At 41.5% G+C, this 16,960-nt stretch overlaps 1 protein-coding gene across 1 annotated transcript in view; it reads right to left on the reverse strand.

Annotated features, from left to right (window-relative positions):
- crppa (CDP-L-ribitol pyrophosphorylase A) overlaps nt 1-16,960 on the reverse strand; it is a 40,541-nt gene that overhangs the window by 12,591 nt on the left and 10,990 nt on the right. Inside the window, exons 7-9 of the mRNA XM_079503364.1 lie at nt 12,313-12,375; nt 12,070-12,162; nt 8,190-8,321 (exon numbers count right to left, since the gene is read on the reverse strand). Of these exons, the coding sequence (XP_079359490.1) occupies nt 8,190-8,321; nt 12,070-12,162; nt 12,313-12,375 (288 nt within the window). The remainder of the gene's footprint in view (nt 1-8,189; nt 8,322-12,069; nt 12,163-12,312; nt 12,376-16,960) is intronic.

A 16,960-nucleotide genomic window follows, 5' to 3' on the forward strand; every position in this document is an offset into this window, starting at 1 on the left:
AACGTGAATGTAGCTGAAAATCCTCAGACAGTGACAAAACAATTTCTTATATACATTTTTCTATTTAATGTTAATTGTCTTATTGCGTGTTGTGTAGAGCATTACATACATTAAAAAAAGGTTTCCTGTAGTAAAAACATGTTTCCCGTAGTAATGGTAGTAGTATTTGTACTTGCTCCAAGATTATTTCAATCCTGATAAGAGCCCCAGTCAGTCAGAGTCTTTGCAATAACAAAGCTTTCACTGTGAATATACACATCACATTGTACTGTCAAGTCATCTTAACAAAAGTGACTGGAGAGCAAAGGCAGACATCATAATGATTTCTTTTTTCTACCCTTCATGTCATCACAGACTCTTGGAAGCCATGTTTCTTGATGTAACGGAAAAACTTCAGTTGCAGAGACTAGGTGAATGTCCTGAGGATGAGGAATTTGATCTTGGCAAAAGTTACACACACAGATGTCAATGGAAAAATAAAACAAGTTCACTACAAGAGACAAGGTTATTATGGCACTCGAGAGTGTATTTAGAAGACTTTGTGTACTGATCCTTATCACATGACAGTGTTCTTACAACAACAATTACTTTCCGTTACTTTCCGTAACTGGCAAAGGAAAAAAAAAAACATGAAAGAAAAGAAAATACTATTGGAAATTGTTATCTCAGCCACGCTGAAGGCCAGGGATGGAGCTTATGCTTTCACCCTTGTGTGTGTGTGTCTGTTAAAATAAAATACTCCAAGCTGTTTGCGCATGCTGCCAGCCGTACAAGGAAGACACACCACTAACATCTTTCCAATGCATCAATGACAATTATGTTATTTAACATTTTTTGTGCATGCACTGTCCTTCCAGGCTATAGGATATAATGTCTGCAAGGCTATGGACTATGGAGTGGAACTAGCCCACCCACACAGTAAACATTACAATGTACAAGGACAAACACACGTAGAGAACACAGGCCTCTGGGCCGAAACTTCCGCACTGTTTGCTGCTGAGGGAAACTGAATAAAACAAGAATCCTATCGGATACAACGTGAGTGCTGGTAATTATTTTCTATAGACAAATCTTCCAGAACCGTGCAACCGATACACTATTACGTGGAATTATTCAACTGAGTGCTTGCTTCTTCCTTCTTCTTTGCGCATCCGAACACCCACCCCTGTCCCCTGCACAGACGGGACATTATCCTCCACGGTCGTTAAATTGCTGGTCAAATATAGAGGATATTGTGCATGCATAAAGTGAGTGCATAAAAAAAAGTGGCAAAGTGAGTTTAACGTCTTTAATGTCGTTTAATGCAATCAGATAGGACTTTTCTGTTTGGATGTACAGTATGGGCTGTCAAGGCCAGAAAGTAGTTTTTGAGGGGCGCTAGCCCCCGCCCCTCCTATACACAGGTTTAATGTTTGTCTTTAGTTCAATGTTTGTTTTGTAAATGCATTGACAATGAAGGGAAGATTTAAGTGATAATGTGTCATTTACGTCATATTGCCTCTTTATTGTTAATGGCGTTTAATGTTTGTGTTTGCACCGTTTGTTTTACATCGCCATTACATCACCTAATCAACATGAGTTAGACTTTAATATATTAGCGCCCCTCACTTCACACAGGTGTGATTTTTTGCAACTGAATAGGCGTTCCCTCATAACTTCCGGGTACGATGATGTCACGCGCATACCCTCCATTAGCCTTCCCAATCCTCAGCCTCACCCGCCTATGAGTGACGGTAGACAGTAGGCTTAAGGACCAGAGGCACGTGGCCCAGGGTCATAGGTCAGCAGCCTATCTTCTGTTTGTGTCGCGTGAGGCGGCTTGATGTACATCCCTGGGCCATGAGGTAAGTACGCCATCTGGACATGACTCTAGTATGTCGCAGGGACTAAATCCCTCAAATTCTTTTTTATGCTTATTCATAATATATTTTTAATATATTTGTCTTTCTTTTAACGCGTGCCCCCCCCCTTTTTGTGTTGCATTTTTAACCTTATTGTATGCCTGTATGAGTTATGGGATCACCTGAATTTGCCCTCGGGGATCAATAAATTATCCATCTATCCTTTGATGCCGACTGCCTTTCCAGCAGGGGCGAGGTGAATTTCCCGACAGACTGAGGCCCCGGCCACACGGCTCGGGCTGTTACCCGTTTAAGTTTGAAGCCGGCATTAAAGTTTTGAGCGTCCACATTGCTGTTCTGTTAATTACGCATGTAGTCCAGACGAGAGCGGTAGCGCTCCGGACACCCAGAGAAAGCTGTAGTAGTGTAGGCTATTATGCACTGCCTGTAAAATGCATATGTGGCATTGTGGCATAATCATTCAGTAGGCTACTGGGCATAATCAACTGTAGCTGATGTTTTTCTTTGTTTTCATTACAAATCATTACAATTTTAATGATATTACATAGGCCTACTAATATTCTTATAACTACCCTCTTCTGCCGGAAGTAGGCTACAAAGTATACATAAGCATGAGATTCATAGTTTGCAGATCTTAAAGCTCACAACGAGGGGCGGCATGATGCATTGTGAACTTATGAGTTTGACTTTGGAGATTGAATATATTCGGTGCGCAACACCGCTGAATGTCAGATAAATGCTCATTAATAGATTGATTCCACCTGCTGCCTGCACAGTGCTAAACATTTAGCCTAATCTGCAGCTAGTTAACAAGATAAATTACACATAGGCTACTATACAAAAGTATAAAAAAAGAGGAATTAGAAACAGTGAAAACAGGCCGTTTATAGAGGAATATGGACAGTAAACGATGTGTGTATCCTACCTGGGGTCTCTCAATGCAAAGCTGTTTTGAAGTTACACAAAGGCTTTGCCGTGACATTTTGGCTGCTTGATTGCAAAGAATATAATTTAGAGAGCAAGTTGAAGCATGGATAACACCTTCAGAATGCTGATGTGCACTGCGCAGGAGAGACCTGCCTGTGAGAGGGACGGACAGCGGTGGCTGTGCGCTGCCTATCTTTATAGCCTATAAACTAATCTATTCTATACTACTCCATTTAGTAACAATAATGTAGATCATCCGTTTTCTTGTCTTTCCAGATTGGTAATCACCATAATTCATATCTGTTCTCCAAAAATAGCTCATCTACAAGCTCACGGGCTGCAGATCGGCTATTTTCGGAGAAGAGATTTATGTGCAAATATAAAATAGCTGCGATACTGGAGGTGGAAAGCCTGGTGACGTGAGGTTAGTTTGGAGGGGGCGAGGGGACTATGGCGTCACCGTTTCAGCAAATAGGCGGCATTCGCTGTACACACGGAGATGACAAAGTAGCGTCTCCGAAGTGTGCCACTCTGGGAGCCAGTTTTCAAAAAGAACCGGTTAAGTCCCCAAAAACGCCGTCTCCGTTTGGCAGAAAGGGTAGATCGGCTAAATACGTCCTCGTCTGGACAGCACCTATCGGTCGGACTCTCGCGAGGTGTCGATTGGTCTCGCGGGAAGCCGGTCGGTCTCGCGGGCCGCCAAGCAGGGAGGCATTGGGTATCATTTTGTGTATTTCATGGTATGATTGAACCCTCGGCCCGACCAAATGTGCCATTCTGATTGGCAGAGACTTGTCAAGTGGAGGTACATTAATTCTCTATAGATCTGCTAAAGTTATATGTCAACAGATGAGGCCGGTAGGTGTGAACAATTGGTTCAAAGTCTTTTAACATGTCAACAACTGTACCTAGTGAGCTTATTTTAAGTTGCTCTTGATAAAATCACCAGCTGTATATCAAAATTATAAAACACAACTCACTTGAGTCTTAAAAATCCATACAATAAGGCTTAGGAATTCTATGTGATATTGACTTGAACTGACTTCAGTCAGTTATGGAATGTGAAAACTTAAACCAAAGAGACAAGAATGGCTAATGATGTCAATTGTCATCAAGCTGTGCAGACTGGAACTGCTCCATAGAAAGTGGTCTGTCAGACTGTCTTGGGGATTTACACAATGTCTGTTCACTTTGTTACATCCAATAGAGATCTCTAATGCATTAGTGATGACAGTTCTTAAGAAAACTATTTAATCAAATTCCCATAATATCATAATGGATGCTCTCAGACTTTCATGTTCCATAAGTTAATTTCATCTTCAATGTACATTAATGTCACATGAAGCTTTACAAATCAATGAAACAGTGGCCATAATGGCCACATTGTTTAAACTTAAACAATCTGAAGAAGGCGCAACAAAAACATTTATATAAATGGTGGACCGCAGTGAAACTCCTTGTTAACAGAAAACAATGCACAACATTATAACAAAAATATTTGTATGTCTGTGTTTGGCTCCCTGGGGAATTATGAGATGTTTTGACTTTTGAGACATCAAAACAGGAACATTTTGGTTTTGTTTGCAGGGAACAGAAAATACAACCCAGAGTTTCTGACCACTGTGCAACCACAATGTATCAGTCTACCTACTACTAATCAAGTTACAAACGACAACATCCTGTCATGGATGTTACAGCCTGTGTCCTATAGAGACAGTTGCACACTCACATATGCTGCATAGACACTTTCATTAATAATTAAATGAAGCCAGCTTGGAGATGTCAGAGTTGTATTCCTTGCATTTAGGCCCGTCACAATTATTACATAATCACCTGATCGCAATTATTTGAGCTTACAGCAATTATGTTGCAAAATCGTTGAAATAGTTTCCATTCATCTGTAAAAACAGCTGGGAGAAATTAACAACAAAGAAATGTGCGGATCTGCAAGTTAAATATATCTGGATAAAATTATTAACTATATTGCCTGTTTTGGCCATAGTACATTTTTCATTTCGACCATTGGTACCGGCCATTACTATTAGCAGTGTACATTTCAGTTAATAGGCTTTGCATAAATCTGTCCTGTGCAATTTGTGTATATGTGCTATATATTGTGCTATATGCTCCAAAGGGGATGGGCGGTAGAGTTGGCCAAGTTTTTGTCAATGAGCTAGGACTGCACAATTAATTGAAAATAACAACACATTGTGATATTATGAATTCCACTAATGTAATTGTTATACTTGGCATTTCAAGCAGCTGTTGCATCCTTCCCTCATCTACATTCCCTAATCTTCTATCACGCCATTACACAAGGGTTAATTACAGAACCAGGTTTTACAGAACAATTGGTCAAAAATAAGGCATTGGTGGCCATAATCAGCAACAAAGGTATAGGAAATTATTCAAGAAACCAGTAAGACGCCCTGAGCGTGCACGCATCCGCCTGGGTGACGGCAGACTGCTGGGCGAGCGCTGGCACTTTGGCACGGGGGGGGTCAGATCAACATAGCATGTCTTGAGTGTACAGGGTTTGAGGAGTTCAGATCAACATATGGAATGTCAGAAAAGGTCAGCTCCATATATGGAGATCTAAGGGTGGCAGCGGGGACAGTGTCCTCCACACCAAAGGGTCACCAAGCAACTCCTCACAACCGTTTGGAACCAAGGAGTTGCATGGCGACCCTTTGGCGTGGTTTGGGCTTTTGGGTGGCAGTGGGGCAGTGTCTTGAGTGTACAGGGTTTGATGAGGGCCCAGGTAGGGCCGGGCCTGTTGAGAACTCCGGGCACGGCTGCACTAATAACTTTGGATCGGGTCCGTCTAGAGTTTGAATGGACAGGTATCAGTTAAAAGGGAGACATCGAAGAGGAAGGACGGGTGGGGAGGGATCAACATATGGGTGGTCGGAACAGGTCAGCTCCATATATGGAGATTTAAGGGTTTGAGGTCAGATGTAAGGTAATCTGCGAAACTACGGTCGCAATAATCAATATTGTTATTAATAATAATAGATTATAATAATATCATTATTATTTGCCAGAACCATTCAGCCAACCTTACACATCCTCTGTAATGGACCAATCTTGTATTTTTATTTTAACACACATCAAATTAAAATTGTGGAAATTATATATATATATATATATATATATATATATATATATATATATATATAGCTTGACAAAGGAAGTGTTGGCAACAGCCTTGACATGTACTGTATGAGGGAAGCCATCTGGGAAGAATTATCCTCATTATAACAAAACCTAACAGAGTGATTTATGCGAGGCCTTATTCTGCTGTTCCACTATCTCATAACAATAAGCATTTTATCATGGTGAAACACATAATCTCTGTCCACTCCCTTCCCCTTTTCTCTCATAAGAGTTGGGGCAGGATGACTAATTAACAACATTAGTATCCATAATTCAGAAGAAAGCTCTGGCATGCTCGGTATTGAAGACAGAGACCAACATCCGATCGTCAGCACAATCAGACTCACATGCGAACCAGCGGTGTCTTGCATGCCTCACCATCTAGTCTAAGTCCCCACGTTTTACTGCATGATTAATACTTGCTTAACTATTGATAACTGTGTCCTCCATCCCAAAGAGGAACTTTTAGGAAAAAAGATGTTGGGCTCCATTTTTTAGCCCCTCCTATATACAGGTTTAATGTTTGTTTTTAGTTCAAGGTTTGTTTTAAAAACACAATGACAATGAAGGGAACATTTACCTTGTCCCTAACACAAACATTAAATGCCATCAACAATAAAGACAATTTAATATTTGTGTTGGCACCGTTTGTTTTACATCACCATTACATCACCTAATCAACATGAGTTGTGTTTTTTGTACATACTGTATATGGTTCTGTGCGGTGGAGAAAAGAAACAAGCCCAAAATGACAGTCATATTTGACCAGCCACACGCGCACGCACAACTGCACAAACACACGCAAGCAGAGCCACATCAGCGTAATACCAAATGTTTCCATTTACCAAAGAACAAATTCTGACAATATAAATGAATGTCGCTATGTTTGTGGAAATGTTATAGGGTAGACCTACACTTTCATATGAAATCTTATTTTGTGAATTAGGTCGAATTTTTAGGCCTTCTCTGTTTGTTAATGCTCCCCATTTATTCTACAGCTGTATGTAGAAGTTAATCACTGTATCAAACTTTTAAACTCAGCTGACAGTTTGCTCCAAATCAAATCCATAATTATGCTTTGGCCTTCCCCATTGGCAGGCTTTTTTCTAGGCCTACATGCCTCGGCACCAGCTCCACAAAGTATTCAGTGACAGTCAAAGATGCATCAGCACACAGATAAATAGTGCAGTGCAAAGCCACCATTTATATTTTGCTACATGGATAATTGCAATCAGACACAGAACAAGGACAAATTGCACTCAGCTGCAAACCTTTATGGTTGTGTTTGCACTGTTATATCATTAGTGCAATCATTTTCATGAATCCGCCTTTGAGACGAGGCAGATGCAAGGTGCAAGTGATGTGCAATTTATGATGCTATCAGCGGCCTGAATCCAGTCTTTATGAATTCATTCCTGAGAGTGTAAAACTGTGGTCAAGGGTCCATTAACACAGAGGATTTTACTCTGTAGAAACCCTTCGTTGCCTTTGGCAGTTGTGTTATTAACTGATTTGTGAAGTGATGGGGTCGCCACCAGCCAGGAACATTCCTTTGACACAACGTTCCAGACACATCCAAATAAATCATGAGTGATGGCTTACTTACACCAACAACATTCATCTTTCCTCAACAGATCAGTGATTTGACTGCCTAAATAGTAGCATGCATCCAGACATCTTCTATTGAGCATGATGAATTATTCCACATTATATAATCCAGTAATTACTGAACATTCAGTTATGGATTTCAGGTCAAGCACATCAACCTTGACAATTCCAGCATAGACTTGGCAGTCTAGGCCTCAAACACCCTGCAGAAGGTTCCCATGACACAAACTTAACCATCCATGTGGTTTGGGCCTACACTTGAAAGTTGAAACAATTTGTGGGCGTAGAATTAAATGGCTTTATAAACTAATGCACTTCTAGTGACCCATCCCACCTTTAATCGTTTTAAACAATACCGAGAAACACTTAATAGTAGAAGACTTAAAAGTTGATACACCCTCATCACATGACAAACATTCATGTGTGCACGAGACGTGCACGCACGCACACAAACATGGCTGATAAAAGTCAACAACCTTGCCTGAAGCCAAAATATGTGACAAGGCTTTGGCACAAGAGACTTAAAAGACATGTCCTGTTCTGTTCTGTTTTGTTTGGCTTGTATTAAACGTACATTCCAGGGAAACATCAAATTTGTTTAAGAAATATATTGGCAAAAGGCAGGGAGGGGCTTACCTTTGAGTGATGAAGCTGGATACCATAGAGGAGAAGGTTTTGGATCTTGGCTGCTGAGGCCAGTTCCATGATCACTGCTGGCTCTACCGTCCTTTCGCTGACTGACGAGTCATCAGAATTATCCAAAAGCACCTATCAAAACACACCGCACGCACCCAATCAGATGACGCTCACCAATAATGGGGATCTCTTACAATGAGAATGATTATGCAGTTTTGGAGTAATTGCTGCTCATTCATTGTTCAAGTGGCTGCTTAAAATTGTTGCAACTCAATAGGCCTGTTTATTTAATGTGCTAGTCAGAGAAGATTTAGGAAGTCGCTGTGTGAGGGTAAATATCGTTTGGCTGATGCGGTCCTGGTAAAAGACTGCAATTACACTCATTCAGATGTACTGTAAATTTTCAAGGGCTCTGGGGTTTATTTTTGTAGACATTTCTGAATTAAAAAGCGAGCCCAGTGACTCACACTCACTAGGATTAAGAGCATCCACTGCTGAACTCTTTTACATAATAGTGGCTTAAAAGGATTAATTCAGTGCAATTAACTGTCGTTGGCATGTCGTTGGCAGCTGGCATAACAACATGAAGATGCATTATTCAATAGAATCATTACATCATGTGTTGCTTATCTCAAATTTAAATTCAGTTGGCTTGTGTTCCCAAGAACTCGTCATGCATAAGAATAAGAAGTACTTTAAAGCAAAAATGAAACAATGGTGATTGGAGGATGGGACTGAAAGCTAAAACCCTGCCCAAATACGGAGTCGCGGATGACTGATGACAGGCTGGTCACATGAAGTTCAAGATCCACATGGAATCCACAGTTATGACCCTGTCTTGTTTTACAGCAACAAACTAGTTCACTTTATTATATAGACATATCCAGACCTAAACATATCCAGACCTAAGCATCCCAGTGAAACCAATTCCTTCTACTGTTAACCACTGATCTGATCTACTGAAGGTTTGAGGTTAAGTGTTTTCTCAAGGTTGGATGGTAATAAGTGAGGGGTCAGACATACCGTTTCTCCTTCACTTTCTCTGCAGCACCGTGATTACCCCAACCCCAGTCAGTCCGAGATTTACACTGGCGACCTGTCAGCCATAACCCTGCTTGCCTGACCTCTGGAGACAGTCACCTGCTCTAACCCCTTCTCGAAACTCTTTCTACTGATTATCCCCATGAGACCATAGACCAGACTGCTGACTCAGCCCAAGTACACAGTAAAATCCTCAGTGTTCATTTAACTCTGAGATAATATTTGTAAACTGTGAGAGGTACAAGTATATAAAATAACACTGAGAATTTTACCATGTATGATAAATAATCAAATGGGGTACCTGATGCCACCCAAGTCTTTTGATACTTTATTTTCACCGTGGAAATTGAAGGATTTCCAGATTGTTCATGTCTGCTCATTCTCACGCCCCCCAGCTTGTACTGATAGCTAAGTCCCTCAACCTGTTGAAGAAGTCTTACAGTGAGGGTTGTGAGAAATCAAGACATGCAACACATGCTTTTGTTCTCATGTGGCAGGGAGTCAATCCTTTCCAAATGTGGCCTGAACCCTCAGCCCCAGCCTGTGTGTGTGTGTGTGTGTGTGTGTGTGTGTGTGTGTGTGTGTGTGTGTGTGTGTGTGTGTGTGTGTGTGTGTGCTTTCTGAGCTTTAATGAAAATCTAGCGTAGCTAAAACAGACCAAGTCAGGGGTTTTATCTAGTTATGCTACAAGACATTTTCTGCAATTGCAAGGCTTATTTTGCCTATTGCCCAGCATAATTTTGGCAGTCACAAAGCACTGTAGGTGACAAGGTCATATTTAATTTTAAATATTGGTCCTATGAAAATGTTTCTTTTGGTTTGATTTAACCCCTTAAACCCTCTTGGGGCGACCCCGATACCTGAATGATTACGCCGTTGTCCCATACCACATGTGTTTGATTCTTGGCCAGCCAGACCATTTGCTGCATGTCACACCCCTGCTCTCTCACTATGTTTCCAGTCTCTCTACAGCAGGGGTTCTCAACCCGTGGGTCGCGACCCCTCGGGGGGTCGCCAAATTATTTTAGGGGGTCCCCAAATTATTTTCAAAAAAAAAAAAAAAAAAACGATTTTTCAAAAATAGCAGACCTACAAGCTCGTAGCGCGCCACTCGGTGGCGCGCTATGAGCTTGTAGATCTGCTATTTTTCAATAGCTAAATTATAACAATGCTTAAAACACCAAAAGGGGTTCCCGCCCAAAACGGTTTAAGGTTATTGTAGCAGTCAATTTATATTGGGGGTCGGGAGGGGGCGGGGCGGGGGTCCCGAGACATTGCCAAAGCATTTCCGGGGGTCCCCGGCCAAAAACGTTGAGAACCCCTGCTCTACAGTACTGTAACTGTCAACAAAGGCTCAAAAAAGCCCCCAAAAGACACCAAAGAAAGAAAAGAAAAATACAACCAATTATATACTTGACTGGGGCTATAGTACTGTAGGTCTGCTCCGTTTTCCCCTACACCACATCTCTTTGGTGAAAATAGAATGTTCGCACAAGAATAGGGATGCTAGGGTTTATGTGGTTAATCAGGTTGTTTTAGTTGTCCTTCTGCAAGCTCCCTGTTGCCGTGCGGCTCAGCAAATGTGTCACTTTTTTGGGCATGACAATCTGTTCCTTTTGGCAAGCAATGTACGACAAAGCATAATTTGGCTTTAGTGTGGCTGAGCTGTGGTGGTCCCATGGGAGGCATAGGGTTTCTAAGTAGCAACTAAGCTCCTCAAGGGACCCGAGGTGGACTATAGGTGACGTTTTTACGAGCGGAAAAAAAAGGTTGACTGACTGTGTAGTCAGTGCATGTACCTCAAGGAAACTGGATCTGTCTTGTGCCAGATGTCTGTATTCATAAACATGTAAAGAAAGTTCATTCAAAGTGTGGGAAATGATAGTGAGGTATGCTCAACATTGTCCGCATGAGCCCGTCCCTATTCTGGGGCAAACATTTGGTGAAAATAGCAGATCTACAATAAATCAAGAAAGATATCTGGTGTAGACCACTGGGTGACTCCTCGTCAAGTATATAGCGATTACATGATTTATAGTACTACTGTAGCACAGTGACCAACTTTAAATATGTTACAGTAAGTTACAGTACATACTAGTAACTCAAGGGTAGCACGGGTCCACCCGGAACCGAATACCCGAGAGCCGAACCGAGAACCGAGCCGTTTCGGGCCCAAAATATTGACTTGTCCCTCGGGCAGGGTCGGATCCATTCCAAATTGCCGTGGATATCATTATGGGCTTCTGAAATGCAGTTACCCGAAAGGACCCGTGAGGATCCGAGCTTGTATATATTAAACCCTTCAACTTTAAAAATAGGTTTAAAAAAAATAGACATGCTTGCGTTGTAATTATTACATTCTAAAATCCATATTGTCTGTTGAACAGACTTAGAAGACGAGGGGCGGGTCAGTTAGTTCTCCTTCCTCATGCCGTCTCTCTCTCTGTGTGAGTTTGTGTGCATGCGCGCTGCTGGAATTGGGATCCGTTTCAATCCAATTCGCTATGGCGTGAATGTAGAGTGTAGAATAGCCTAGACTCTGTTCTACATTCACGGCGATTTGAGGTGCACCCCAATCCCAACAGTGTTGGCAGCCGCACGCACACACGTGCACACACATGTTTTAATGGGTTAATCAGGCTTAAGGTTTTGTTGACTACAACTTATAAAAGATCTATTAGAATTGTGTTACATCAATTTATTGACACAAAAGATAAAAGAATACACTTAGACTTTTCAATTATTTGATTAATTTAAAAAAGAATCGATAGAATAATGAATAGCGATAGTCGCAGACCTACTTAGATGCCATACTGTACCTATCCTCGTGTGAACTCACCCAAATGACAACCACTGGGTAGAGGAGGGCTTGATTCATCTCCTCCAAATATCTCACTACGGCCTTCACCTGAGATATGGAATGACAGCCCACCTGCATAGATCAAAAGGAAGGGAGGTGTATGCAATAAAATAAAAATAAGAACTGGGGCAGAAAAAGCCCACTATAAACTTAATGTATACATACAGATCTTGAGGAAAACATGTCACTTCAGAGAAATGTGTCCTTAAATTCAAAACTCACAGAAATTTGAATGAAGTTCCAATGGTTTGATGGATGCCTGATGTCTGGGATAACATCCAGCTGCTGTAAGGTGGAGCATTCACATGTTAAAAGCTGGACTTTCTTGGCACATATTCTGCAGTTCACAGCCTCCTGTATGGATCCACATAGGTAACGGAGTGGAACAGCATGTCACTTGCTTGTACTGAAGCTTCCAAGCTTAAGTTTTTCACATGTATGAAACTAACCTGTGCATCTAAAGTGACAAATAAAGTGAATCTGAATACGGTATCATAAAATGGCAGAAACCTGTTACAATAGATGAGTCTACAAACTGAATCATTGCATTCTTAGCTCTGAGGAAGAGCTAAGATGCTCAAAATGTCACCTTGGTGGAAATACATCAAATGAACTTGGGAGCATGATCCAGTGTGCATCCTCGACCTAATTCATCTTATGCTATGAACATGCATGAAGATTTAAGATTTAACCATCTTATAACCCTGAGCCATGATGACTGGCATGGCTGACAATACAAGAATGCACAAAATAAGGGAGATCACCATGGACAGTTGGTACACGTTATCTTGTAGTGTGCAGTCAGTGGTTTAGGATTAAAAACTGTAGCCTTCCATTGGAGCCTTGGACCAGTCAGAGCCGACACGATTACATTTTACAACTGGAATATGGACAAATTTGAATGTGATCCTGTAGTTTGTGAAGGTCAATCTTCATGTTGTGTGCACCTCTATGATGGAGTGTGCTTGTCAACAAGTGTAATCTGTGAAAGTCAGTGAATAAGTGTGACGTCAAGTTCTTTCACAGTCTTAAAAGTCCTCTGGTGTGTTCAACGCTTTATTGTTATATGACTTCTGGGCTTGAGGGTCAACGGCCCTCTGCATTTTGTTTCTCTCACGTATTCAATCATTTAACTCAGAAGCAGACCCACCTGCTTTCCCGTCATAAATCAATTTCTGATTAGAGGGAAATCTAAATACATATCAGAGACTCATAGCAGGGGAGGAGGGGATGGGGGTTGTTAGAACAAATGACTAAAAAAATAGATTTTGTGAAATCTTTATACTTCTGAACTGGCAAAAAGGTCCAAAAGTATGCAGAAGCTGTTAACAGAAATCCTACACAAGCCAAGTAAAATTTCATTATACTGCAAATTGAGTCAAAGATCAGCATGCAGCCAAAGATTGTAAAAGCCTTCTTTGCTTCCAAGATGAGGACACTTTAGCTCGTAATTTTTCCATTCAGATTGTGCCCTGGCATACACATAGTGTAACGCCAGGCAACTGGATAGCACGCCATGTCCATTCCATGTCTGTCTTTGTTGTTTTGCCTGTAATTGCCCTGCAGTACTAACATTTCACACACACAGGACATAAACACAGAAACAAACATCTACCGTCTGAGTTTGACATTAACATACAGTTTGTTTTAGCCATTAAAATAACAAAGGAAATTGGAAATATGAAATGGTTATAGAAAACATATGTGGGGGGTTAATTGGTCTTGAAAGATAAATGCCTATGCCAATGGCTTCAAGAGAGAAAAACATTTCTGTCCAAATTGTCGATTTACAAGATTTAAAAATGTTGACGTGATCTAAACCAGGTTGGGCATGAAATCCCAGAGTGGGACTGTTTATTTAAATTTAGGTACGGCCTGGGGAGCCAAGACGACGTAGCTCAAGGACAGACTGGCTCTCGGAACCGAAAAGAAACAATCTTTCAGTATTCAGCGCTGGGATAAAATCATACTATTATGAATTCTAAATGTGTTTAGCTTTCAGAAAAAGGGAAGCAGAGATTATATCCGAGTATGCCCTGTATGACTTGGAGTGGTTCTAATTCAGAACTGTGGAGTTAAAAAATATTTAAATAGGAAGAACAAGAAAAATATATTTTACATTTGATTATGTTTTTGACATAGCAGATACTGTAGGGTGAAAAGGGACAGCACAGCAAAGAGGTGATGGTATGTGACAGCCATGGGTCAGATTCAAACCTAAATATCATGTGTTCAATCATGTGCAACTCTGTATGAGATTCAATATTTAAAGGTGATATAGACAAGTTTTCAGCCAAAATTTAAAATATATATAAATGTATTTTGTTGGCCTTTTCCTCATCTATCTTTCCCTATATTATGATGCTGAGGTGTTCTCCTGCAACAGCACACTCCCCCTTTGTCCCCCTGTGGCTGAATGCACTGTTTATATCCACTACAGTTTACTAGACGGGACGTCGGAGGGGATTTAAACTTTTAGCCAATTGCAGCGCGAGGCTGTGACGGTGTGTTCAACCCAGCAGTATTATAATGAAAACGCGATGCGATTATATCTTAGTTTCACTAACATTGTTCATGTGAAATAGTATGTTTAGGATTTAATATGTAAGCCTATTGAAATTATGAGAATCGCTATGTATAGTGCATGGTTGGGTGGTGTGAAACTAGTGAACAACACCAGCAGCAAGCACCCCTCAGAACTCGGAGGATCCTTAGTCACAGAACGACTCGGACCCCAATAAAATCTCCTGGTTAGGCCTACATCAATATCGTTCATGTGGAGTGGGTTGTATGTGCTTATTTGTTGAAATGGTGGAAGTGGAAGTGAGTAATAGTATCATTTCACCAGCCACGACCACCGCGGCGACTGCCTGCCGGCCAGCTTGAAGCGTGCATTCAACCCGTGTTCGCCAGCGGTGACAGGCTAGCCGTCGCGGATCATCATAGCGATTTTTCTTCATTGCAATGAATAACCGTGGACAGAGTAGTTCACATGAACGATGCTGTAGTGGCTGGGGCATTTGAGGGGCAATATGTTTTATATGCACGATTACAAATAAAAGAGAATTGAATTGAGAGCCAGTGAGTCTCCTCCTCCGCTACTTCCTCATTTGAGGGACTCGTCGTGTCAGTCGTGTGATATTGTGATTATGCTACAGTTACCCTTAAAAAACATGTCAACTCAATGTCATTGTTGTAACTAAGATAGATAGAAATTCATAATTTTTTAATGTCATATTTAGCCATACGAGCGCAATATCCATAGCGTCCCTCCCAGCACCAACAACAATCCCATAGCCTGAAGTGACCTGGCTCAGCCAATAGAATGAGGGGGGGAGGGGGTGGAGCTAGATTTGCATTTGTTTGGAAACACTCACGCACTTTGTGTACAAACACTGGAAACTTGTCTATATCACCTTTAAGTAGACTGACTAGTTGAGTGGTTCTCAAACATTTTCATGTCAAGTGAACCAATTTTGAAGCTATATTAACTCATTTTGCTGGGGACCCCAAGGAACTCCCCGGACCCCACAATGACAACCACATTCATCCATTTTGTTGCCATCAGGGTGGTAAAGAAACACCAAACACCAACTACCAGTCAAATGCTGGTGAATGTTGAGTGACAGTTACGTTCATCTACTCTACTCTACTACGCTTTGGCAGGTCATGGAATCTGGAAGATCAGCCACTGTGGCTGTTGGACAAAAACATCAGCTTCCTGGCCTGGTTGCCATTCAACAATATGTCTTGCCGGCTGTCCAAATGACAGATCCTCTTATAGGCTGAGGTTAATCGTTAAAAAAAACTATGTAACCAGATACACGTGTTTGAGGATTCCCTTTCATCTGGACATAATATGTGATTGCTATCATACATCAAGCTCAAAGGATTAATGACAAGGCAGGGCTTGAAGAGGAGGTTATTTGGCCAGTCGTTATCAAATCCTCCCTTCCTCTGTGCATGTCTTTATGTGTTCATAAAGCATGCACTTGTCCCGAGTTTTGCCTTTGTTCAAAATACACTGCAGCCAGAATGCATCATTGTTACTGGGCCAAAGTAAGGGTAGGATAGTGTCAAATTGTGAAAACATGCCCATCACTGACAAACTCATCCACTTGCACATCCAGACCTCAATGCTGAACACACAGACATTAGGAGTTGATATTGCCAAAGTAATCACATTGTAATTATTTTTGGGACAACGCAGCGATAACAATATCAACAGGGATTAAACTCATGCTACACAGAATTTTCCCAATTATGTCTTTGCAAATTAAAATAAAATAAAAATGAAATATATTTTACTGACAGAACAGGGGTTCTATATGATACCTTGTGGTTTGATATATTTTCAATTATGTATTCAGCCCTAAAGGCCAAACCTTGTTTTGTTGCTTCAGTTTCCATACTCAGGTCACATCCTGCTGAAACAATCGCCTAATATTTATATATACACACGTACACGCACGGACGCACACAGTCAAATCCCCCACCTGCATACACACACACAACACTGTATTCAAACCATTCCACTCAGCTTGGGCAGCCCTACCTCGCTTATCCCTCCTGTATTGGATTCATTTAATGGCACAGGGACAAAGCTAATTCCTCATCTTCCGCTTCTCCTTTCATCTCCCCTCCCTTCCTCCTGCTTCCCCAAACCACTGAAAAGGATGTAACTGGGCCCAGACACGTGCACACCGGAAACCACGACCCCGACAGCCACCTGAGCACAGGGCGGGAATGGTTCCAATCAGCGGCTCCAAGGAGGCCGCCAACGGACACCAATCCGTCTCTGGGGCCCAATCCAGTATTGAGACACAAGATCCGTATGTATGACACCCCGACTGCTGATGAAGGACTTGGA

Source organism: Electrona antarctica, assembly GCF_951216825.1.
Source record: "Electrona antarctica genome assembly, chromosome: 6".
Classification (NCBI taxonomy): domain Eukaryota; kingdom Metazoa; phylum Chordata; class Actinopteri; order Myctophiformes; family Myctophidae; genus Electrona; species Electrona antarctica.